The sequence below is a fragment of the Haemorhous mexicanus genome, chromosome 3 (genome assembly GCF_027477595.1).
Source record: "Haemorhous mexicanus isolate bHaeMex1 chromosome 3, bHaeMex1.pri, whole genome shotgun sequence".
Lineage (NCBI taxonomy): Eukaryota > Metazoa > Chordata > Aves > Passeriformes > Fringillidae > Haemorhous > Haemorhous mexicanus.
In genome coordinates this window covers 32,909,426-32,935,929 of record NC_082343.1, presented here as the reverse complement: position 1 = coordinate 32,935,929, position 26,504 = coordinate 32,909,426, and the positions used below count along the sequence as shown (strand labels likewise).

The following is a 26,504-nucleotide window of genomic DNA, read 5'->3' as shown; positions in this document are numbered from 1 at the left end:
GTCTATTATATTGCGAGCTGAGGTGGTGCTTTTTAATTTTCTTGGCACACTGAGATGTTAATGTGTTCAATGGAAGTTTATGTTAAAACTATTCTGTAGTAACATCTTTGTATGCTTCATGTAAAGCTTTGGAGTTAGTGAAATTTCACTTTTCTTACTAAGTGCTAAGCAGTCTCAGAAAAGATGTTAATGTTAGTAATGGTGTATTATTGTAAATGTTAGCAGCATGGGAAAATGGGGAAGAAAAATTCTTTTGTTATAAAGTTTACAGTTATTTTGTAACAAAAAAAGCAAAGGGTTGGCAGAAGTATATTGCAATTTTACAAAGTTGTCTTCAATATACTCCCTTAGGAGCTTCACTAAGATTGATGTATCTTGTATTTTGTATCTACAGGAGAGGCCATGTGCAAGCCCTCCTTGAGGAAATGCTAACAGCAGAATGGTCGGATTTTCAGGCAAGGGCTGAGCCATGGGGCTCTGGAAGCAATAGGCAAATGGAGAGGAAGGATGTAGAAGTGTGGATGTGTTGGCATTAAAGTAAGGTATCAGCAGCTGCTTATGCTGGTACTTCCAAAAGGTCACTTAGCTGTTATATTTTTTCTCCACTTGATATTTTTTTCCCCTCCTTTTCCTTAAGAGGTCTGTAAATTCAGTAATTTATTCCTGATTATAAAAAAAAAAAATTGAAATTTCACAAATGTATGTATGAATTACTGTAGTTCTGTCTACTTCATAGGCTTTTAACGTAAATGAGTGAAAGTTTCTGGAATTCGTGTTTGGATTAAGTAGGAATAGCACCTGAAGAGAAGTGTGGGTGTATTTTGGTACTTCTTGACCCTTTTAGTTTGTTCAACATCACATGTATGTGGAGCTGTCATAAAAGAGCACAAGCCCAGGGGTTTAAGGATTAGTTTAGCTGCAAAATTGATCAATTTAACACTGAATTCAAATTATTGGTGAGGGGAATGTTAATGCATTGGCCAGGTTTGCTGTGTGAAGCAGCCATCAAGTCAAAACAAGACAGAGGAAATAAAACACGGAATGGAGAAATAAAAATGGCTGAAATTCAGTAAAGACTGATGCCACAATTATGTGCAGCAGTTACTGTTGTTAAAAGTTATATGATGATGTTTCAGAAGAGAAAGATGATGTTCCAAAACATGTACAATTTCACTACTAGCCTAGGAGCTGATCATGCATTCCATTGATCACAAAAGTATAATTTGTTTAATGTTTTTTTACTTGGCCAAGTTCTAGTGTCTAATACAGCACAGAGTGCAGTTTTCCAAATACGGCATGCTGTAAATGGCATTCCAGATTGGAGTCAAGAAGAGTGGTTTGGGGTTGGGGTTTTAGTTTGTTGGTTTTTGTTTGTCTGCTTGGTTTTCTCTTAACCATTAGAAAAAAAGACTCTCAGAGAAATGCTTGGGAGTGGTTCACTGTGAAGACTGAAAGACTGAGAAACCAATGAGCAGACAATTTTTTTCCCTGTTAGTACAGTTGAGGAATAGAGATAGCACTTTACTGTAAACAATACAGTAAGTATTCTAAAATGTGAAATCACTGCTCAGATGTTTTCCTAAGCTCCCAAATAATTAAATCAGAGGTGCCTGTGATCCTTCCTACAATTTGTGTTTGTTGCACAGATGAAAGTCAAAGTTTCGTATTAAAGGAAAATGAAGAACTAGGATGATTGCGTTGAAGCTACAAATAAGGGTACACCTCAGTATGCTGTTTATATGTTTTACTAAATCATTCACAACTGCAAAAAGCTTCCAGTCCTAAATAAAAACACAGGAACCTGCTCCTAATGAAGTCCTTCATGGTTGGGCTGGGGATGCCTCCTTTTTCTTTTTTTTTTTTTTTTTTTTTTTTTTTTTTTTTTTTTTTTTTTTTTTTTTTTTTTTTTTCCCCTCTCACATTCTGGGCAGTGATTTGCAGGAGGGCCAAATGGGAAGCACCTCCTTCTGTGTTTCTGTGGCCCAGTATCAGAGCAGTCCTGGAACACCCACCATCTGTTGAGGTTGGTGACTTTTTTACCTGAGGCAGTACTAGGTTCTTGATGCTCAGTTCCTGGATGTGTATAAACTGCTGGGTAGTTGCATTGCATTGCATTTTCTTAGACTTGCAACTTCCTTCCTCAAGCAAATTTCTTGAGGTTGCCATGCCTTGGATTAGTTTTTAGAGCGTTATTGGATTAGGTCCTTTTGCATGTCAGCACTTTCAGATCTCCTAGTATGAGAATCCCAGATGGAATATGGTCCTCAGATTTCAGTTCAATTAAGACTATTTTGCCTGTCAGCATTACCTTTAGCAGAGTTTTAGTTACCTTGGTAAGTTTTTGGGTAGAATAGAGGCATGTGTTAGCAAGGCTAGTACCTTGGTGTCCTAGTCTTCTTCCAGGGTAGAAGGAATTAAAATGGTTAATTAAAAGATAATACTGGAATATTACCAAAATAAAAACTTAGATGTACAAAAGAATCTTAAGGTACTTAAAAGAGTAATTTCCATAGTATTATATAGTCACTATGCTATTACTGACATGTTGGTTCTGCTTTAAGAGATACCTTTTCATGTTCATAAAAACTGATCCATTGTAGATTTGTTTTCTATTACATATATTTATATATAATTTAACATCCTGTTAATTATTTTAAAAATAAAAATTATTAAAGTGTTTGAAGTAAATTGAGTAATTTACTGTGTGTACATGGTACATAGATGCTGCTTGATAATAAGGTATATAAAAGAACACTTACTTTTGTCATCCTTTCTCCATGTAAAGCTGAATAGTGGAATCAGCCTTATACTGATTAATAATGCTCATAAATTCAGAGGCAAATACGCAGTAGTGATTTTAGAGCAGTTGCAGGTTATTTTGAAGTTAATTTCATTAGTGACTGATGATGAATGGACCTGAGGCATGAGTTAAAATACACTTACTGCCTGTATTTCCTGATTACAGAATGCTCTGAGGAATGTGTCCACTTTCACAGATTAGGTTTTGTTGGTCGAAGCCTGCATTGAAATATGTCTTTTGTACCTTGTGATTCAGAATACAGAGGTACATCCCTACAAAAAGCCAGCTAAAGCCAACTCTGAACCAAGAAGGCTTACATTCAGGATTTATGGGTATTTCATTTTCTTTCAAGGAAACTTTGTTTAGTGAGTAGTCAGTGTGTAAAAAGAATCAGTATTGTGAAATGTTTCATAGTGCTTATTCCCTTTTCTGTAGGGGAATAAAACCATACTTGGATATCAGTGTAACTGTGTCCATATAAAGTTCACTATGCCAGGAAATACTGATAAAGCGTTAAAACTCTTACCTGTAGTCCAAAGTCAGAGAAATGAACACCCTCACTCCTTTGCCTGGATAAGGTTTGTTACTTCATAGTAATTGTAAGTATCAGTAGTAAAAGTGGCATTCATCTCTAACGAATATATCCAGATATTGAGTTTACACTGTGCATTTCATGTACTAAATTCTCATTTATTCCCCTATGGATTCTGATGTGCGCAAAAACCTTTTACTTTTATCCCGCAGCAGTGAAATATTCAGTCTTAACCGGCTCTGGGCTTTGATAGCACTCGACAACACAGCTTGTTCCACAAACCTTACTTTTCACACGGGCACACCTTGAGAGAAGCATGCCGGCAGAAATCGCTGCGGAGATGCAGTGCTGCGGGCAGTCTGGTTCCAAGTTCCTGCTTTTGCCCAGGTTCCTGCGGGCTGGGCTCTCCGGAGCGGAGCGCTGCCCGTGCAGCGCAGCCCGGCGGGGCGGTGGCTGCGATGGTGACAGCGATGGTGACAGCGGCCGTGACAGCGATGGTGACCGGGCTTCCTCTTCTGTCTGCAGCCCCCGGGGCTGCGGCGGCTCCGGTCACTCGTGCTGGGAAGCTGCAGCTTGGGAAGCGTCCAGGGCGGTGTTGGGAGCATTTAGGAACCATTTTGACTGCAGGGCAGATCTGAACTTGGGGCGGTGCCTGGTTTGAAGTGTCCTGAGCACAGTGGCAGAATCCTCTTGTGTCATTTAAACATTAGGTTGTTTCATGCCGCCAGAATTTTTTTTAATCTTTTTTTTTTTTTTTAGAACAGTTCTTAAAAGATGATTTAGATAATACCCTTTGACAGTGTTTGACAGCTACTGGCTAGTTCAGTGTGTGCTGGAAGACACCCACTTTATCAATCCAAAATTGTCTTGCTGTGGGAGCTTGGTGTGCAATAATAATTTATAATTAAGGACTCGATAAATAGCACCAGCTTGTTTGACAACCAAAACAGCAAGTATGTGACTGTTAATTTAAGCCATTGATCTGCTGTTTCTATAGGTGGAAACTTCGGTCAGAAATTCTAAATGTGGAGTAAGCTGCCTGTTCTCCCTGACCAGGTGCTATTCCCTCAGCAAACCTTTGTAGCCTTACTTTTTTTACCAGCTTTCTGCTTGTGAACTGCTGCCATTAGAAACTCAGTAGGAGCAAAAGTCTGTGTTAATTTGCCTGACTGTAACTGCACAATTAAAGCAGTTTATCAGCAGGGGTTAGGACAATCAGTGTGTTCTGATGCTTCATGTTATAAAATTACTTCTGTTGTTCAAACAGATACTGTAATTAGTGCATCATCTTAAACTGGTTTTCTGGGGCTGGCTTGGAGTTTCATCTGATAAAAACCTCTATTTTTGGTACCTACCTAAGCACTTATTTTGTTTGCAGGCCTCATCTAAATTAACAACTTCTATTGAAATGTTAATATCAGGACTGTATCATTCAATCAGGTTTGGGGGTGGATGGGTTGTTTTTCAGGATTTTTTCTTTGTTTTTTGGCAGACCTAAGATCCAGTCACAAAAATGGAAGGAGTAAGCCCCATTTGCAGTTATTACTGTAATGCTATCATTTAATACACAGATGAGCAGGTTGCTTCATACCAGATAACAGAGATGCCTGTGTTCTGTCCCTGGAATGGGCATAATTGGGTTTCACTTATGATAGTTCCATGAGACAGGGTGAGACAGTCTTTTAAGGGGCACTTATGTGTTAAAATACGGTCCTTCACCACCTTCTCCTTTTCCCAGCACTGACCTTGTGTTGGCACTCTGTAGCCCTTCATGGCTGCAAACTTCCTTGTGCAGCAGAAGATGAGGGGGGGAAGTGGGGAGGCATCTGCTGCATCAGCATGTGGTCTGAAGGGCTGCTGTGGTGCTGGGCCAGTCCCCGAGGGAGCAGTGAGGTCTGCCTGGCAAGGGCAGTGAACCTTAGGAAGCCTTTACACTGCCCAGGAAAGGATGCACTAACACAGCAGTAAGAGATTGTCCAAGGGATTTTTGCTTCATTACTTCTGGACTTCCCATGAATACGGATCAGCTGATGTGGAATTGTTTGTAGACTGAGTGGTTTATTCCTTGCACAGTGTTACAGAAATCTTCTGTCTTCTGGATGCTTGTTTTGAACGATCTCTGCAGCAGAGAAGCCAAAAACTTAAAAATACAATTCTGTAGCTCAGGTTGGCAGAACAGGTGCAAGAAGAGAAGTTTCATTAAGTGACACAAGACAGACAGCTCTTGAAAGGTTGGGAGTATATGACTTTAGGGCAAAGTGCATTTCTCTAAGATTCCTCTGACTTGCTTGTACCAGTTCAGCTGTGTCAACAAAAGGTTGTAAAGATGTAGACTGTGTTGAATGGTTGAATAATGTTTCTTTTGGACTTACTAATTCAGATGTTGTTGCATGGCTGCAATACATATCATGTCTTACTGAAAAATACTAAAATGAGATCAGGACTGGATTTTATTTATAATGACCTTATTTGTGACTTTTTGGCTAAATTTAACTTCTGTTTCAGAATTCTTTAAAATCAGCATGTTAGTTCTATTTCTTTAAATCCACACAACTTCTTTTAAACTGTTCTTTGAATTATTTTTGAAACTTTGATATATATGTGTGAATGTTTTCATTGTGAAAAAGAAATATTCACCTAGACCTACTGTCAGTTTTAATGTACCTGCAGCAGAATTTATTAGACAAAATGCATTATGAAATTTTTACTAAATAGCTGATATTTTTCTCTCCACATCTTACCTCCTTCATTTGACTCTGAGAAATAGCTGTGAGTGATTATATTGGTTTTTCTATCTTAGGATATTTTTAATTAAAGTTCTTAGTGTACTTGAATTAAACCTTTGTATCATTTGAAGGACTAAAGCTATTCTGATGCCTTTTAATTCTAGTGTTCAATTTGACATTATATGAAAACATTCTTCCCTTTTCTGTGGTTTTTGTCATTCAGTAGGGATACCAGCTTGCTTAATAGGTTGGTGAAAACAGAATTTAATAGCCTATCACTTCAAGATGAGTGAGAATACTAAGGGTAATTTTCAACACTTGCTTGAACTCCTGACTTTACTTCTTTAAAAGCTCCCCACTGTTGGTACTGAGCTGGTTTGTATCTTTTTAGTGGCCTGCATTACAGAAAATTGTATGAGATGGAGTGGAAAAAAGTGCACAGAATGGAAGCTGCACTTTTTTTATTAGTATAGAATAGCCCATAGTTTTCTGGAAAAAGTGCCTAGTGGGAAAGTTGCTTCCACTCTTACCACACTGAATGCATTCCTTCATTCTTTCTTTATTGTCTAACTAATATTTCTCTGGCTGCATATAAACAGATACCAGCATAGATTTCTTTAATTAGTGTTTATTTCATTTTTCTTTAATGGTATTCTGACAGTTGGAAATGACTGGATCCTACTTCATCAGTTCTTAATTTGTCAACTTATTTTTCATCAGTTTTCCATACTTGTGAGGGTCTTTGGGGTGAGAAATAAGATCTGAGGAGTTTTTTTAAGTTGATGATGAAATATTTTTGGTGACTTTCTTTGTATTGATATTTTCCTTTTCCAACATTTAAATAATTTTTACCATTTCAGTCAGGCTTGATGGTTCTTTCATTTGGGTTTGAAGCTCTTTGAAACATATTGGCTAGATAGAGAAGAGACTTTGTACTCTATTCTAGAGGAGTTTTCAGTCATCTGCTTTGTGTAGCTTACAGAAAGCTAGTAAGGTGCTGTCTCAGTCTTGTTCAGTCACAGATTGAGGAATTAAGAAGAAAGCTTTGGGATGGGATATGAAGATGTAAGTAGGAATGACCATTTAGGCCCAAGAGGCAGGGAGGTACAAGATCACAACTTGAAGTTACTGTGGTATGGTGAGGTGTGTGGAAAATAGGAATACAATTTTACTACTGCACTGCAGTAGTTCCCCTGAAGGAACAATCTTTCTAATATGTAAGTATGATTTTAGAGATTCAAGTCAGTTGCATCCTTTACCTGCTTTTCTGCTTCCCCCTACATCCCTCCCCAAAAAAATTCCTGTAGCTACACTACTTTTTTTTTTTTTTTTGTGCAGCTAAATTTTGAGGACTTGTAGCAGTATTTTTTTTTAACTACCTAATACATTGACCCTAATAGTGAGATAAATATTGAGTAGTCCATTATTGTGCATAGGTACTCTGAGGATTAATGAGTGTATATGCACAGGCAAGAGAATGAAAAGCAAATCTGTCTACAGAATTAGGCTGTATTTAAGGATACTGAAATTTCTGCCAAACAAGGAACACAGTGAAATTTCATCTGCCATTTATGTTGTCCTTAATGTTCTTTAATTTAGCAGACAAGATAGTTTGGTTATAATTAAGCTTTCCTAATATTGTTGTTCCCCAAGGTTGTGGCATAAATCACTTTACTTTACTCATCTGTAGTACGTCTTCAGTCTCCATTTTTCCTGTATAATTCTTCCATAGACACTCTCTGGGATGCAGGCAGACTTCACACTGCCAATTGCTTCTCGTGTATGTAATATAATTTTGAATATATGCAGTTGAATTCCTTTTTCCCCAAGTCTTAGGTTTTCTGATTTCCCTGGTGCTGTTTTTTCCTTCAGTGTGCGTGCCCTTCCTGCTGCAGTAGCAAATGTTTCTTTCCCAAAATAATTCTCATGGCAATTTCTATTACTCCTGACTGTTTTTTCAATAGGTAGACCTGGCAACTAGGCTGAATGGATCAACAGTTGCTACTGAAGAACAGGGTGCAGTGTGCACACTGAAAGAAAAGAAATTATGTTTAAACCTAAGAAAAAGTTTTTTTTATGTTGTTGTGACTGAGCACTGGTTGAACACTGAACAGGTCTTCCGGGGGAGGGATGAGTGTCTGTCCTTGAAGGTATTTAAAACCTGTCCCATAGCAACATGCTCGAGCTGACCCTGCCCTGAGCAGGGGGCTTGGATTGGATGATATTTAGGGTCCCTTCCCACCCCAGACATTTTCTGAATCTGTGAAGTGAACTGGTTTGTCTTATCTGCAGTTCACTTCAAGACCACCGCAACTTTTAGTTTCTTTTGTACCAAGTTATGCAATGAGGCAAGTTCTAGTAATTCTTTCCTCCCCATCTTTTCACCATTTTCTCCCCCAACAATTCAAAAGAAAACCCTAATCAGCCTTTAAAATCTTGGACCATATTTCATCAGTCTTCAGAAAGATATCTTCCTACTTGTGTTCCAGATATATTCAGCTTTCCTGTTCAGGCTTTACTATAACAAAACATAGTTGAGAAAAGATGTGTTCAGGATTTGTTGCACATAGGATTAGTTTAATATAAATAAAGATTTTACTTGGGGAAAAATGTGTTTTTCCAAACCTTCCTGTTACGATTTAAAAGGAGAATGAGATAGCATAAAAAATGGTAGCTCTTAAGTGCAAGAGGTTTGCAGATTATCTCTCTTTCATGACTGTAACTCTGTGGTTTGCACCTGACTTTCTGTTGGAATGAATGAGCTAGTAAAACCTGAATTTCCCAATTTGGATAAAACCAAACCCGTAAATAATGAATTATACATACTGGTATAACATTCAACTAGCATTCTCAATCAAACAAAAGACATTTCTTAGCAGACTGTTAACCCACTAAGAAAACTGTCTCATGAGACAGAATGGGAGCACTGGATGAAATCATAACCCCAGTGTATTGAGGGTCATAAACATAAGTTGGAAGCCCATTCCAAACTCTGTGTTTTCTTTTATTTTTTAAACAGTGTGAGAAATTGTACTCTTCTTAGCCTTTCTTTCAGTCATACCATGTGGCTTAATAAATAGCACTATCAACAACAGCACTTTTATTACTGTGCTTTATGGCCATAGAAGAGCTTATCATAGTCATACACTAATCAGTTATCTTACTGATAAGTAGTTTGTATGATTGCTTGTGCTGTGAGGTCTCACACTAATAATACCTGTGATTATAAACCTTACAAACAACATGTTCCACCTAAAAGTTAATTAGGGGGATAAAAAAATCTTCAGTATCATTAGTTTGTCCTATATGCAGCTTGCTTGTCATATATGCAGTTTTTGTTCTCTGAGGAAAAAATTCTCATGCTGCAACAAACTAATTTGGAGTACAGTGCCAATACTTGATGTAACATTAATCTGACACAAGTTTTGGAGACTTTGCACCATATTATTTTCAGTATGAGAGAAAAGTATACAACGCCATAAAGCCCCTTAATGTTGGCCAACACTATTTATAAACATTGTGCATGGTGTTTAATGGCATGGTAGCTAAAACTGCATTTAGGCATCCCTTGTCTTTCAGGAGCAGAACTTGCTGCTTTACCTGGGGACACCTTTCCTTCACATTTGTTCCTCTTGGCCTTTTAAATTTTGTTTTATTTGTTTTGCCTCCCATGTTACTGTGGTTGTGCAGGCTTCTTGCATCTGGTGTTAGCAGCCTGGACCTTTCGCATTCCAGTGCTGGGTCAGTGCGAGAAGAGGTAGTTGCACGTTTCTTCCTCCGCCCTCTGCTGGTTTTAGGAACCTTCTCTCATTCTTCATACCTGTAACATATTATTTTATATACTACCTCATATTGGCATAGCTTGTCATCATCTTAAAAGAAAACAGCTCACCCCTGCTTTGGATTAAAAAAAAAAAAAAAAAAAAAAAAGGAATTGTTTAAAAAGTAATAGCGGAGTTTTGATCACGACTGAATAAATAAGATCCAAATACCTTGTCATAGACAGTTCTTTTCAAAGATTACATTTCAACAGAGAGGATGTTTTAACTCAGCTGCACTTTGTATCACTTTCTGTATTGTATCATAAGTGAGAGTTATTTTTCTCTTTGTTTCCAGCTTCTGAAATTGGCAGACCTAATTTCACAGCCACCTCTGTTAAAAAAGTTGGCAAAGATAACATCAAAAATAACAAAACACAGCACTGTATCTGATAGTGTGGAGTAATGGATATGTGCGTGTTACATACATAGTGAAAAGTAGTTTCAAAGTTCTGATTCCTTTATGTAACATTTTTTATGCATCTCTCATGATTCAGTTCCCCCCTGCCCCCCATTTTTATCCTTGTGTATTTCACAAAACATTTCAGACTTAGCTGAATTAAAAATGAAACACTCTAAGGAGCAGTGCTCCCTCAGGTATATATGAATACGAGGCACTGCAAACATTTGTTGGTATTAAATCTTCGAACGTTTCCTCAATGTATCTGATTTCCTGGAGGAATTTTTCATGAAATGTGGGGAAAAAGACACATTTGCAATTGGGAAAAAAAAAAAAAAGGCAAAGTTAAAGTGTGAATTGTGGTTAAGCCGCAAGGGTTCATCTTACAAATAGGAGACTCTTCTATTATACTCAGCTTTTTAAATTTTAAATAAGTAGGATATGTTTATATAGGCCTTTTTCTAGATTCAAAGTTTTAATAAGTAATAAGCTTTTTTTTGAGGCCACATTTTTTTTAACTTATATTATATTTTAAATATTGTCAAATTTCAATGAAGTTTCATTAAAATTTTGCTAGCTTTATTCACTGTTTAAAAAAGTTGTTGGGAAGTTTCTTCTGTATTGTTTCATTATCCTATTTTTTGGAAGATTGGATACTTGACTGTGTTACTTAAATTTATTGATTTTTGTTGTTTAAAACTGAAATGCTTTGTTTAGCATGCTTTCCCTTTCTGAAAACATTTCTAATATTGATCTTTAGGATTACTGATGCCATGGATGTGATGAGTACCTGTGTAATGGTGACCATCTTGTCACTTGCCCTTACGTAACTTCAGTATTAAAGCCTTGTCATCTCCTCCTCTCTTTTCTTCATCCAGTGCATCTCTCCTTTGAAAATGGCAACTTCTGTTCCTTTTGGAGTGTTTGATTCTTTGAATCTTGTCTTCATGAGTATTTGAAAGTGATTCTTAACACTGGAGAATTGCTTTCATGTTCTTTGTAGTGATTCAGATGGAGTTTCTATGTCTGGTGTCTGTTTCACTTTCAATCAAAAGATAGGTTGCTTAACCGCTAGTATGTCTTATCTGTTTAACTCTTGACAGGCTCTAAATAATATTGAAAGTGTTTGTATTCCTATTCTTGTTCCTTTATTCAGCTGGAGGAGGTACTCTTAAGAAGCAGCATATGTATTGTAGTCTTTAAGAAGTATAATATAGAGTAGGAGGTTACAAAACACAGAACAAAACCCCAAAAATGATATTTTGAAGGCTAAGTTCATATGATATGAAAGTCTCCAAAGTATGAAGAAACATTGGTGAAAATTAAGTTCATACTGTTTAAAGAATTTGTGAATTTGAATTTGTCTACTGTTTGTGATTTGTTTTATACAGAATGTAAGTGCTTCATAGCTTCCATGTTTTACTTTTTTTAGGAAGAACAGAATCGAGGCAAGCCCAACTGGGAACACCTGAATGAAGATTTACATGTACTTATCACTGTGGAGGATGCTCAAAACAGAGCAGAAATAAAGCTGAAGAGGGCTGTTGAAGAAGTAAAAAAGTTACTGATACCTGCAGTAAGTATTTGTATACAAGCCTTTGATTTCCATTTTCAGAAGGTACTTTCGAAATACAACTCATTTGCTACAGGTGTAAGAGCAAGCCTGCAGAGTAGCATCCTAAAAGGAAGTTGAGATATGATTTTATAATACTCTAGTGATCTTTAAACTGCCTCATCCCAGATTGAATTATTCCTTAGAAGAGAATAGAGAGAGACTTTTTTCAAGAGAATTTTTTTTTTTTTGCCTGAGATACAGATACAGGAAATAGTTATCACCTTTAAAAGGCGATGCTGAGCTGTTGCAAACACTACTTCTCTCTCTTTCCTTCAGTATTACTGTTCTTCACTTGAAGGCTGGGGAAGTATGACATGCTTTTATGTTTCACTTCGAGATGATTCTGATACTTTAAGAAACAAAGGCATGTTTTTTTAGATCATCACATTAAACATTTTGCAAAGAGAACAAAACCCTTTAGTATCAAAAAACTTTGCTGTCAGTATACTGAGGGAAAAATGAAAGTAGTGAAATTGGAAAATGGCTGTCTTTCTCATTTCCTGATAGTATAAACTGGGTTCTGCACATCTAGATGGCTTAAATACTTTTTCAGAGACCAGAATTACCCTGAGAGAGCCCTTCTTTTAGATCTTCTCTGTATTCTCACTCAAAGCAAGGTGACTCAAGTGTGGCGGTATAGTGCATCCCATGCCATTAACTTGTATCTTTATCACTATTTCTGTGCCCCTTTAAAATGATAAGAATAAATGAGATCTTTTTCTGTGGTAGAAAAATGTTCCATATTACAAGGAGAATTGAGACTATCTTGTGAAAGAAAGTAGTAGGTGGTATTAAAATGACCTACTGATTTTGGGTACTTAGTGAATGCTAATAGATGCTGGCTGTGAGGAAACTTGTGGTGACACATGCTGTCTCTATAAGCAGATTTATTCAGAAGACATTTTTAGAAATTACTAAAGATAGGGAGAAAGACTTAATTTCTGAATTACCAAAAAATGTCAGAAGATTAAGGAGAAGGTACGAAAATTGTGATTTTGATCTCTTGATATTGCACATTTTCAATTTCTGAAAGCAGCAGACGACTAGAGAAAGTAGATCTTCAGAATTTGCTCACATACTAAAGAGACCTTGAGCACATACGATTGAGTTTTTAGCCAGGATTTTTAAGTGGGCAAAACTTTGAAGCCCTTTTTTTCAATCTTTAGCTACTACAGAGCAAACAGATTAGAAATCAAACTTCGGCGTGAATTGGTTTTGTCAGGTTCATTCTTCTACCTCCCCCTTATTGCTGAATAATGTGACTGGAGGGTCAACTTCAGGATGATAGGTTACAAACCTTCAGTATGTCTGAAGTACTGATGTGTATACTCTGTGTATGTTTGTGTTACACTTCTTTTGTGGAGCTGTGGGATGGTTGTGTTCAGAGCCTCAAAAAATGTAATGCATTATTAGTTCTTTCATGGTGAAAGTGACAGCCAGCTCTGACTTGAAAGCACTCTGCCTCGTGTAGTAGCCTAATCAATTGGGGAAGCCCTGTAATCCTGAGTACAGAAATCATTGTTTTCCCCCTTTAATGAAAAATAACAACACAGGGCTAACTATTGTCCAAATAGAACATCACTTGAAATACCCTTTGTCAGTTCACTTCATTATCATCTTTATATATTATGCATATGCCTAAGAGATTTGGGTGGTACATATACTTGCACAAGAGTTAAAGGTCTGTTGGCTCTAATTTCTCAAAATCATGCCTTGCTGAAACAGGTATGTGTGGTACATACTAATGAATTAGTATATAGGTGAACTTGGGCTTGTACTACCTATTGCATCTGTTCGATTAGTATAAAACATGGAATTGTGGCTTCAGGCAGTTTGAGAGCTGAAAAATTCAGTTTAGTGTTAAAAGATAGGAATTGAAAACTTCTGTGAGGGAAGTCATAAAACTTCAAATAATCAGGGTAAGCATAAGGAAAAAAAGAGAAATCCTAGTGAATTATAACAATAGAAGTGAAACTGGGGATGTTGGAGGATTCCAAAGATACTCTAAAATGTAAGAATGGAAAAAGTAAAATTCCCTTTCATGTAGAATACCTGGAACTATTAATGCTTTTCCAATAAACGTCAAAGGATTAAATTGGGGAAAAAAAAGTTATGTATTTCTATTCTGTCACTGATTAAAATTTGAGACTATGTAGGAGAGAAGACTCATTTTCATCTTGCCATACAATGTGACAATGTATTGGGTTTATGAGATAAATTTCAGGAACATGCTAGTGTTCTAGTGTTCAGAGATGGAAATTAGCTGCTAATTTTTTTGGATGATCAGTTATTTTTTGTACTCAAGATGTTAAAAAGCCTAATTACATTTTCTGGCAACAGTGCAGAAATAGGCACATTTCTTAAAATGGATTTCTATTTGAATGTACTTGGGTGAACAGATACTATTTCAGTACTAAAGTGTATTTCTTACATTTATGAATCTGAATCATTAGTGGGTTTTTTTTCCTTGTGGATGTGAATTAATATTTTCCCTTTTCACTTTCTCCTGCATTTTGTCAAAATAGTCATATAGTCAAGTAGTTTATCCTTAGAAATGAAAAGCACAACTTGAGGAAGATTGGCTGAGCAAGCCTTTTTTTTTTCTCCTTGAGGAGAAAGGCAAACTTTTTTTTTTTTTTATTTTTACTCATTTGTATTTAATTTACATTTCTTTAGTATGAAGTAATTTTTAAAAAATTTTGGCTGTACTTCAAGTTCCATAGGATTAATTCTCGTCCTCTTCCCATAGTCCGAAAGATCCTGGTCTTTATCTATACCTACAGTGTTACTTCTTTCATGTTTTTCTTCAAAAAAAGCAGAATTAATAAAGCAGTCTGCAGATTTTTGGGATCACATCAAGTTGTACTGTCCTTATGCCTCCTTCTGAAGTGAATCCTCCAGATCTTTGATCTCTTTTTATTGTGTGAGCTTTGAGAGTTGTTTGTTATTTGCATGAGTTAAGTGAGGATGGGTGGTTCTCTTGCAAAGGAAAGGCAAAAGATGCTCTGGATCGATTGTTCACTGCAGAACAGAAGAAAAAACTCAGAACCTGGTTAGGGGGCATACATAATAAAGACATAATAGCATACCAGACCAGAGCATCATTAAGGGTTTGAAGTTGTTCTTGGAGCTCCTGGGCTGTAGGGCTGAACTCCTCTGCCAGAAATGTTAGGCCTTCTGCATTTTCTAAGAAGTGATGAATAAATGTTTCTAGCTGAATGAGTTTATCTAGATATTCCTTGCATTTTACAGATGGCCAGGTCTAGTTTAATTGCTAATTCACCTTTATACTAGCTGCTTTTGTAAGGGATGAGGCACATATGACAGAATTCAGATTACAGACAGATACTTCTTACCCCTTTTTTCTTTTGATTCCACATGTTTCCTTTCTGAGGAAAAGATTTAATTTCTGGTTTCTGCTTAGTTATTCTAAGTTGGTCTGGAATCTGTGTTGTTCAGATTTTTTTATTGTTTTTCTTATGTTGGGACAGCTGTAGTTTTACTTGGTTGCGGCCTCCATCTTCTTGGAAGGCAACTACAACACAGAATTATTCAGTGATGCTCCCTGTCAAACTTTATATATAATTTGTGACTACAGTGTAGAATTTTACAGTTGTGATGGGTGGGAGATAATATTTCAGTAGAAGCTTGTTTCATTTTGCTCCTACATTTGGATCTTGCCTGTAACAGTGATTTTAGACTTTTCAGTCTTGAATATCTTTAAATTTTGTTATATGGGAAAGTAAATACGCTGTATATGACATGGTTTTTGCAAATTGGATCATTTTTGTAGTGGTGCTTGGTATGTACTCATTCACTAACTGTCCTCCTGTGTAGTCCCTGTTACCAGAGAAGTTACTTTGATAGTATTTCTGGTTTTAGTCACCTATATATAATGCATTTTCTATATATAACAGGAGAGAATATTACGAAGGGGCAATAGTATTGGTAGAGTGGTTTGTTTTTCAGTTGAATAAGCTAAAAGCATTTCCTTCTCAAAGACTGCTTTCAGCAAGTGTGATGAGGTGGGGCTTGTTTATTAATTAACTGAATTTCTAGTATTTTCCTTGTAGGTGTGGTTGTTAATTTTCCTTGTGGTTTATTTTCAGCTACTTAGGGTACACTGAAAAATGTCTTAAGTGTTACCCTGGGAACTTTATGTGCTGTGAATTCCATTGCAAAATATAGAGAAAAAAATTAAGAGTGTTTAACCATGCTTTAGCTTTAGTTAAGAAAAAGAACATAGTTAATATAGTAATGCTGTACATAATTTGTTGCTCTGTAATTAAGACTAGCTTGACATTGGAAAGATATTAGGAGAAGATTTCTTTTTTTTCTTAGCCATTTAAAAAGCCACAATAAATTCTGCATGCAAGTTTGACTGTCTTGAATAGCTCTTTCTAATTCATTCCTGCGTGGTGTGTTGGTTTTACATTTTTGCTTTTACAAATGAGAATATAGTGCTGCCTTGCTTAGTTTCCCTGTTGAAACGTTGGTCATGCTGTGCAATCCATTGTTTGCTGCTTATTCAGTCAAGTAATGAAATTAATAAGTGATACAGCAGCAGAAAAAGGATGCTGCTGTCCTTAAGAGCTTTTTAGGAAATTCCTATGTGATGCCTGTTCTGTCAGTTCTGATACAAGTCTCTCAGGGTGAATGATCAGACAGGAAGCTCTGCACGAAGGGCAGCGGAGCAGCCAAATGTCTTGGCAGGGATTACTGGATAACGTGGTAAACTTTTTGATGTGGGGGAGAGGTGATAGTGCCTTATTTTTAGTAGCATGAAGCAGGCTTAATGTTTCCATGGCTGTATGAACTAAGGGCTGCTGCAGTCCTGGCATTCCTTCATGATTTGCTGTTCCTGCTTCCTGTTTTGCGTCAGAAAGCCCTGTCCTTCCTCAGAGGGTGAGGTGAGTCCTTTGGTGGAGAGCTGAACCTCACTGAAGGACTTGCTACAGAGTCAGGCCTGGTTTAGCAATGACAGAATGGATGGCATGAGAACAGGCAGATGGGGAAAATGGTACTGCAGCAGACCACCCTTAAATAAATTTCTGTAGAACTGCAAGTGAATATGTTCACCAGCAAATAGCATGAGAGTAAAATACCCTGCTACAGTGAGTTTCTGATTATGGCAGTGAAAAACAATAGAGGATTGTAAGTCTTCCTTTTTGTGTGTTCCACAGTCCAGTGTGTCTAGTCTGTCATGCAAGTCTGGGTTTTGAAAGTGAGAACTTCTTACACCAATTCACATAGGAAATGTTTACATATTGTACTTGATATGTCACTGCAGCGTTCAATTTTTGTTTGCATTGGTATTAACAAAATTATTTTGGGCCAGCTGCAAGTGAAAAGTAGCTCTGTCCATCATTGTCTGCTGTGGTGGAAGCTCTGTAGACCAGTGGTTTGTTACCACCAAAAGAATATCTGTTGAATGGAAATGGTTCTTTTAGACCATATTTACTACAACGTCTTGATGATTTTCAGCTGAATTGAGGTACATCTAGTTTAAATTTTGCTACATTGTCAACTCTTCTGAAATTACTGTCTTAGTACAAAGGAAAAAATTAGAATTGTTCATCAGAATATTGTTCAGGGTGACAGAGCACTGGAACAGGCTGCCCAGAGAGGTTGTGTAGTCTCCTTCTCTGGAGGTATTCAAAACCCACCTGGAACCTGCTCTAGAGTGAGGATTAGATTGTCCTTTGAGGTCCCCTCCAAGCTCAATCATTCTGTTATTCCATGATGAGAATAATTTGAAAATAGATATAAAATGTGCTGTTTATATAATGATTATAAGTTTGTTTTCAACTTTACATTTTCAGAAAGTTGACAAATAATTAAATGGTAAGCACAAAGTTATGATGATCTGTGCCCTCACACGTTTCAGTTGATTGTTTTGCAAATTAACTATGTAAATAGATCCAGGTTTATAGCTTATAGTTTAGGTTGCAGTTCATAGGGATTCTTCTCCATCTAGGCTTTTCTTATACTAATTGTAGAAAGAAGCTTCTCCAGCAGTTATTTCTAAGCACCTTAATCCAGGTGTTTACTCTGAATCATCTTCTGGACATCTTTGACGGCTTCTAGAACCCAAGGAAATTAGTTGTGCCTACATACAGTTACTGTTGAATACCATCTCTTTTCCCCTTTTTCTTCTTCTTCACCACTCTCTGCCTTTGTTTATTAAGGTGTTGCAAATGTCTAACATGAGAAATGGTAGATCAAGTTTTTGGAAAAGACCTTGGGAAATTTAAAAAGTAGTCTCTTCTCAAAGAGAAACAAAGACACTCTGTTGCCTGAAACTCAGTAGGGACATGCCCTTCCGGAGTGTGATTATGCATGGATTAGGAGCTCTGATTGGATTCTGCATGGGTTTTGTCTTTCAGAAATTTGCCTAATCAATTAGTTTTTTTGGTAGACGTAGTTGTGGAAGAAGAAATGGTATTGACCAAAAATTATTCTGGTAATTTTTGTGGTACCTGTAACTTTTTAAACTTTTCATCCCATTTTTATAATTTGCTTCCTTTAGTCTTGGCTATTTTCCCAGTGCTTCCTCTAGTCGTTTTTTCTTCTTTTTATTTCTTCTTCCATACTGTTGTTCTTTTTCTGTGGATGGTCCTGGAACAGAACATGTAAGTTGGGATCTTTATATAAAATCTTGTTAAAGCATTTCTTCACTTATTCAAAAAGCAGATGATCAAGCTATGATTCTCCTTGTCTGGCCATGTTAATGAAGATGATGACAAATCCTTCATTTCTAGTTACAGTTGGGTTTTGGTTGATTGATATTATTTTTGAAATCTCAACTTTATACCTAAGTGAAAGAAATGGTAATTGTAGAATTGTGATTCCTGGGGAGATGTAGTATAAAGAGTAGGAACTTGTTACCCCACACTTTTAACACATTTTAACCCTTATCACTGACCAGACAATATTAAGGAGATCAGGTTGCTTCATGTATGAGTCACCTTGGAGTTGTTTCTGGAATGATCTTAGTGATTGCAGTGATTCTTGTGTGTGAACCAACAGTAAAGTAACCAGTAAATATTTCCCTTTTCCAGCCATTTGAAGCATTCTTTGTTGCTAGTGTCAGTTTTGAAATCTAGATTTCTAATTAACAAAATGAACAAAAGTTAAGTTTGTGATACAGACATCTGTGGTTTAATGCTGACTGCTGATTTACAGTCATCTAGTTTCTCTGCATTGTTCTATTTTGACATCAGACAGAAAATTCTAACCTGTGGAAAAATGCCAGGAGTTTTTCGCCTACTATTCAATAGAAAACTTAAGTGTTTCTATTTTTAAACAGTACAGAAATACCTGAGCTTTCAGTGGGAGGAGTAATATGGTTTCTTTTTCTTTCATAAATTGTTTATAGGCTAAGACTTTAATACAGGGATGTTATAGATCCTGTCAGCAGGATAAGCACAGGTGGGCATAAGATTATGTTAAATAGCTTATATGATTTTGGACTAGGCCATTTGTAACACATTTATATTAAATTGGAGGGTGGTAAACCATCCTGGAAAGTGATTAGATGAGATCTTACTGGCAAGTTGCATTCCTCTGAAAATAGTTAATAAGGAAGAGCATTTAAGATTCCATCAAGTAGTATATTATATTTCTTGTGTGTTGTTGGAAATAGTATGGAGTTTATAATTTTTTAATCTTATACCTTCTGTATTTAAATAAGTATTTCAAAAGCCCGACCATATTTTCAAACTTACTTTATTAATAGGGATAGCGTAATGAAAACAGCACTGCCTTCTATATTTTCATCATTACCATTATTAGCTAATTTTTAATGTTTTCGCAACATCTGTGTAGGTAGTAAATTACGTTCATCAGTTTGAACTTTTATTGTAAAGTGAAATGTGTTTTATATTCCAAATCATTTGGAAATACTGGATAGAAGGCTAATTTTCAACACCAGCAAATCTAACAAAGTCAGAAGTCTCTAGTATTATATCTAGTCCTTTGATATTGCAGCTTTTTGTCAATGGATTGGAAGATGTGAGGTTTTCTGTTTGACCAAACACAGCTGTAGATACTAAGAATTTCAGCTTCTTTATTTATAAATAAACAATTCTAGCTTTGAGAGGTACTTTGCTACAGCCTCCAAAATGGTACATTGCATTACAAATCCTTTCTCATGAGACTGAAAAAATCAAAGCCCCAAAACCACCATTAGGAGTTGGCTGTCTTGTGATCATTTAAAGCAGTTTTCATGAAGAGCAATTTTCAGTCATGTAATTGCATGCATTGCTGTGCCCTCATCTTAGAATCTTTATGATTCCTTCATTCTCTGGCTTGTGTCCTAGTTTGAAAAGGGAATTTTAACTCAGACTACCCTGACTTTCTTGGCAGCTATAGTAACTGTACTGATACAGTTGTACTAAAGCAAGCAAATGACACATCAGGTGAAATGGAACTTGAAGGTGGAGTGGGGATTTGTCAAATGTACACATGGGTACTTGAGTGCTGTGGTGATGGAAGTGGGCAATTCCAGTTCCTTGCTCAGCCTTTTGGCTATGTGAGGTAGCGGGTGGCCTTATTTTTCTGTCTGCTGTTCTGAGGTTTCAGTTTTTAATAAGCAAATCTGTAGCATCTGGGGTCTTAAAGGAAAGTCTCAAAGTTTTAAAATAAAGCTTGCTTATTTAGTTTGTTAGAATTAACTGTCAAAATCATTACTGTCAACAGACATCAGATGTTTTGAATAATAAAATCTGCACGTGTTGTGCAGAAAAGTTTTTTGCAGGAGTAGAATCACTTGTTTTATCTTGGAAGATGAGTTCTGAAAGAATAAGGGAGCTAAGAAGCTAAGAGGTGTGTCTGGATTTCTCCTGGTTTAAACCCGCTGTAGTATATATGGTAATACTGTGCTAATCTGATTGGTCAGTTAATGGTATCCTGGCATTTGGAACAGATAGACTGTTGATACAGTGTTGGGAAGAACACTGTATCCAGTTTTTTCTCAATGCCTATAAGAGCAAAGCCTGTATTTGCCTTTCAGTAGTCATTTCTGAAATTACTGGTTAATTTCCAAAGAAGGTGGTTGGGCTGTGGAGGGGGGCTCCTTTAGTCATCCTTGAAATATCAACTCCTCTCCTAGTGGATGGTGGAGAACTCTTCAGAGATGCTTTATTACTCAACAGTAAGGAGAGCTTTAGGGAAATATCTTACTTTTAATGATCCAGAGGTCAATCAGATTTAAGAAAGATAAAAAAAAAATCAGGCTTTTAAAATACATCAGGTCATAGAAACACTTGTTTTCTTCTATGATAGAAAGAGTACTTTAAATAAACCTTTACTTTTTCATCTGTAAAATGTGGCGAGAAGAGCACCCTACTGTTTTTTTAAATACTTTTGAGAGGTAAATGTTTGCTTAACAATAAATATGTGAGAGGTCATTACTGAAATGCTCTTTCTTTTGTGTCTATCTGTAGTTTCAGAGGTGATTCTTGGAGACAGAAGAATGAGCAAAGTGTTTATTATCCAGTAGGATTGGAGATTACAGGGGAGACTCAAAAGGTTCTTGGTGTTGGTTAAAAAGTTGTGCTAATAAGTGGTTTCATTGATTTCAGTTTAGAATCAATTCTAAATAATTTTCTTGTGTGTGTTGCATAAACCTAAATTCTGTGTATTGCCAAAATATTTTTACAGAGGAACTTTTTAACATTTATATAAATATATCTTCAGCTATGTTGCCTTTGTGCTGCAGGTAAACTAGGCATTAAATTATATATCTTGCCTTCCTTACAAAGTAAATGGGAAGATTAGCAGTTGTGCAGAATCCAATAGAAGTCCTGCTCAACTGGACATCCTTAAAGGAACTCTGCCAGTATCATAGGAGAAAATGTTATCACTTGTTTCCATGTAAATCATTCTGCAGTGCTTGGAAAATAAAGTGAAGCATGTAAGACACTAAAACTAATAAATAGCACAATTTATTCTTATTCTGTCATGCTTTGTATTCAATATATTTTACAGCGTTTAAAAGTAATCTGTTTGTGGCTTATCAACATACAGATGTTAGTAGTTTTTAAATAATATTTTTTTCACTGCTGTCTTAAGGACTTTTTTAAAAGATCCTATGTGGCTTCAGTAACAAGATCCCATTGAGATTAGTAGTGCTTTGTACATCTGAAGTGTACAGACTCTTCTAAAAATCTTAGTCTAGGTTACTTCTAAGAACTTGAAAGATGCACGATTGTGTGCATCCGTGGTTTATGTTTGAAATCTGGGAATTGATTTTTACTAAAAGTCTCTAATTGGCTTGGAAACTTTAGAAACCTTTGCTAATACAACATGTATGATGATGTAGTTGAGACATAATCCCCAACATGCTTCAGTGCTGGTTTTATTTATTTCAGTTTAGTCCATTTTCTTCAAATGTGAATCACACATAGACTTTCAGCTGAATATTAAGGTTCAGGGGAACTTAGGAAACTAGATATATGATTCCATGTCACTTAATGTAAAGCACCTGTAGTTTAAGGCATGGCTTCTCTTTCTAGATTCAGCAAACTCTTTCTGATGGAAGTGTGTGTTGTAGAATCATGAGGGGAAAAAGAAGATTACTTCCTGTGGTGTTTTCATATCAATCACTTTGGGTTTGGTTTTTTTTTAAGAAGTTTTGCTTTTTACTTTAATTTCTTTCACAGAAATGTCCAAGTAGAATCCTGTTCAATTAAAACAATTTATTAGCAGGGAACTTTAACTGGCATAAGAACAGTAAACTTGTGATGTTTTGGCTTCTCCAAACAGCTTGTATTTCTAGTCAAGCTTATGTAAAGAGTAAAAAAATTCAGTCTATTCTTCATAATATCATCCTGTTACATATGATTTAAAAAAAAGTAAATTCAGAAAAATAATTACTTTGGGAGTTGTATTTATAGAAATCAAACATGTCCATATTGCTCTAAAAGACTAGTATTAATAGCATATGTTACATATCCAGGCAAGTAAATATTACAGTTACCAATCCAAACAAGTAAATATTACAGTTAAAAGCATAGCAATAAGGGTTTAGTGTGGATTCTAGGGAAATGGTTTTTTCTTTTTCCAAATTATCTTTTAAATGCTTCTCTGTACAGTTACATTCTCACTTTACTCTTGTGGCATGCTTTAGATGTCTGACTAGTTAGACCAATTCTTTTCCTGGCTTTGACCTCAGGCTTGCATCTAAACTCCCTTAACTTTATCAGGATTCTTTTTGTGTTTCTGGTGATTAAAACTTCTTTTTCTCAAAAGCATTTGGATGTATTGCATTTATGGCAGAGAACAGTATCTGTCCTGTCTGCCACATAACCCAGTTTTAAGAGAGACCAAAAAAGGTACCATCTAGGAAGCAGGGTTTAAGAGTTTTTCCACATAGTTTCTTGGAAAAGGGAGGTTGGTACATGTGTCTGTGCCCTCACTTGTGTCAGTGTTCATTGATTCAGAAGTATAAATAGATCTGATGATGAGTCAAGTCTCAGTTCTGCTTCCTAGGAGAAGTACTTAGTGCAGTGCAGAGCTCTTTTTCTCTTGCTATCCGAAGTTCAGCATCTTAGGAGTGCTAGTCAGAGCATGGGTGTCCTGTCTTTTTTTTTTTTTTTTTTTTTTTTTTTTTTTTTTTTTTTTTTTTTTGTAGATGCAAGTTCTGCAAAAGGGAGAAAAATGTATTAAACCCAGAGTATCATTCTGCTTTGAGAGACTCTTGAAATCCTGAAGGATCTGATGCAAGTGAAATTGCTTCTTATCTCAGTAGTGATGACCTTACTCCAGAACAGTTCTTTGTTTCATTAATCTATCCACACTTGCTTTTGGAGGTACAGGAAACTACTTCCAAAACTGCTTCTGTAAATTCCCTACCACCTTTCCACAATATTTGTTCTGTGTTGCCTTATTTAAAATACACTGCTTTCAGCAAAGCATAGCAGCTGGTATTTCTGAATCCTTGCTGAGTCCTGCAGCCTTTTCTGGAAGATGTTTTGGGAAAAGAATTCATAAAATCCTGTATGAACTAGTCTGTCACTTAGGTCTCTGTAGTTAACATCCAGACCTCACACTCAACAGTTTTATGTATTGACTTGCCCAAAAATTTCTTCTGTGTTAGTTGCTGGTTATCTTCAGATAAACCAGTTGGGTTTTCTTATTCTTGAGCCACCCCTTCCTCTCCCCAGTAAGACTGACAGGATATTGTGTCTTTGACAGTTGAAATAGGAGCTTCCAGAAGGCTTAAAACTGGGGGTACAGTTGATAATAAGGCTGACTTGAACCTTTTTACTGAATAATTTCATAAGCAAAGCTAAATTTTTTGTTGTTTTCTGGTGCCTCATGGGGCAGCCAAAAAAGCAAAGGAACAAACTTATTGCAATCCAAACTCTGAAGCCTTATAGAGGTTTGAGATGCTGTCCAGATGGGCTGATGAACTGTTTTCAAATGGCAAAGCAAGATAAAGACGCGTGGGTGGTAGTCTGTGTTTTTACCATCACAGTAAGGCAAAGGAGCTTCTTTCTATTTGTAAACTGCCAAATACAAGTGGATAGTACAGGCTTACACCTGAAAAAAATTACCAGAAACCCTAAAATGAAAATTATTATTGTATCCTTATTAAAGTATTAGTAATAACACCAGGCAATAATTCTTATTTAAGTGGAGATGAGTGATATTTCTGTAGTTGAAATCTGATGTTGAACTGTTCTTGGGGTAGGATAGGAGTAGTGGCACTCATTTCTCTGTAGAATTTGTATATGGAGCATTGGGGACCATACTGCAGTTAATATGCATAGGTGGTGTCTCACTATAATATACTATATGTAATATACTAATACATTCACACCATATGTGCAGTGTAAGATGCACTGAATGTTCTACAGGCAGATGAAAATCTTACTTAGGACATCAATGGGCACTTAATTAAAAATAATAGAGCTGGCAAGTGTAATATATGGGCAGGCATAATTAATGCATCAGTATGGTTTTATTTCAAATGCTCCTTACATCTCAGGTGAAAGTACATTGTTAGATTGTTTGTACCTGTTGTTTGGTACAGACCAGCATCCTTATAAAACACTGAATGAATTGCATGGAGAGGTCAGATGAAGCAATACATGAGGGGTTTTTTTGGATTGTTTTATTTGGGGTTTTTTTGTTGTGTTTTGGTTTTGGAGTTTGGTTTTGGTTTTTTTTTTTTGTGGTGGTGTTGGTTGTTTAGTTGTTGTTTTGTTGTGGGTTTTTCTGTTTCAGTTTTATAGGTTTGGTTTTTCGTTTGGTTTTTTTTTTATGGTGGTAGAAGTTGTAGACAGCTTCACTAATTGGGCCAGATGGATCTAACTGCTTTGTTAGATGAGTCAGCCTAGTTTTTAATGATGTTTTTAACAGTACGGCTGCATTTCATTAGAAATGTTTTGTGATGAAATTGTCTTTGGGTTTCTTGTTTGCCATTGCATATAGGATTTTAGAACTAAATCTTTTCTTAAATAGGCAGTTGGTTTAGAATATCTCAGTAATTTTTTAAGTGAAAGCTTAACTTCTCAAATGTTAATGAATCAAACTAATGCACAATTTAAAGTCATTCTTTGAAAAAACGAATGTGAGATGTTAGCTGTTCACTTCAGATTAAGAGAGAAATCAGGCGATAGGTTTTGAAATTAAATGCATTGTTTGATCTCTGACATTTTAAAAGTTGACTTCCTTCCCTATTGAGTAACTTTCTAAGAATGTCTTACTTTTGCACATTTAGTTTTTTACTTGTTTTGTTAAGTTTTCATTTGGAAAAAGGAAGAAAAGTTGTTGTAATGTTTACTATGGGTGTTCTTGCTCCAAAAGAAATGGTGGTATGACCAAAACAGACTAAAATTAATTTTTTTGGGAGGACAGACCACAATCTTCATTTGCTGTAGAATGAGTTAAGCCGGTGTTTAGGCTTTTCCAATCCACTGGTAGTCCAGAGAGATCAAATGTTTCTTCTCTTCAGCATTGAGCTGCTGTTTTCATTTCAGTGAAAGAGGGAGCAGCTAGGGCAAAAGAGCAAGGGTGCCGTCATACATTTCCTTCACTTTTCTCGATTAAAAATGACGGGGGGGGGGAAGCTTTGATACAAAATCCGCACGACCCTTTTCAAAATAAATAACGCTGTTAAAGGGCCTGGGTGGCTTTTTAAAAATTGGGACGTTCCCTTGACAGGCAGGCAGTGGGTTCTTGCACATGGAGTCTAATGTCACAATACTCAGTAGCATTTTATGTAGGTCCTTGAGCTGTAGTTTAGGCTATCGCATGCGGTATATAATGGCAATAACAAGATTAATTAATTTCATTTGAGAGGTGAATAAGTATCTTCAGTAGTCAACACGCTGAAGTTAGTGGTTCGGTTGTCTCCTTGGCTGTCATTCCGCTGGCTTTTTGCCTTCCTCAGAGTTTGTTCTGCATGACTTAGTGGATAGGAGATGCTTTGTCTTCAGTCTTGGAGGCTCTCTTGTACAAAGGGGTAATGTGAGAGTACATCCCTTCCCGTGCACAAAGGTGTTGCTGCTGCTCTCTGCCGAGCTCACCGTTTTAATCTGAATGGGGAATCTGTCTGGGGACCCAGCACAGTAATTAGCAGTCTCTTCAGAGTGTCAGAGCAGA

The 26,504-nt window shown here is 36.4% G+C and overlaps 1 protein-coding gene across 9 annotated transcripts in view; it reads left to right on the top strand.

Moving 5' to 3' along the window:
* QKI (QKI, KH domain containing RNA binding) overlaps window positions 1-26,504 on the top strand; it is a 146,777-nt gene that overhangs the window by 89,609 nt on the left and 30,664 nt on the right. For all 9 annotated transcript variants that reach the window (XR_009485736.1, XR_009485738.1, XR_009485737.1 and 6 more), the window contains one exon: window positions 11,709-11,852. Coding sequence is in view for 6 of the 9 variants with exons in the window: in XM_059841263.1 (XP_059697246.1) it covers window positions 11,709-11,852 (144 nt within the window). In the remaining 3 variants the exon portion in view is untranslated. The remainder of the gene's footprint in view (window positions 1-11,708; window positions 11,853-26,504) is intronic.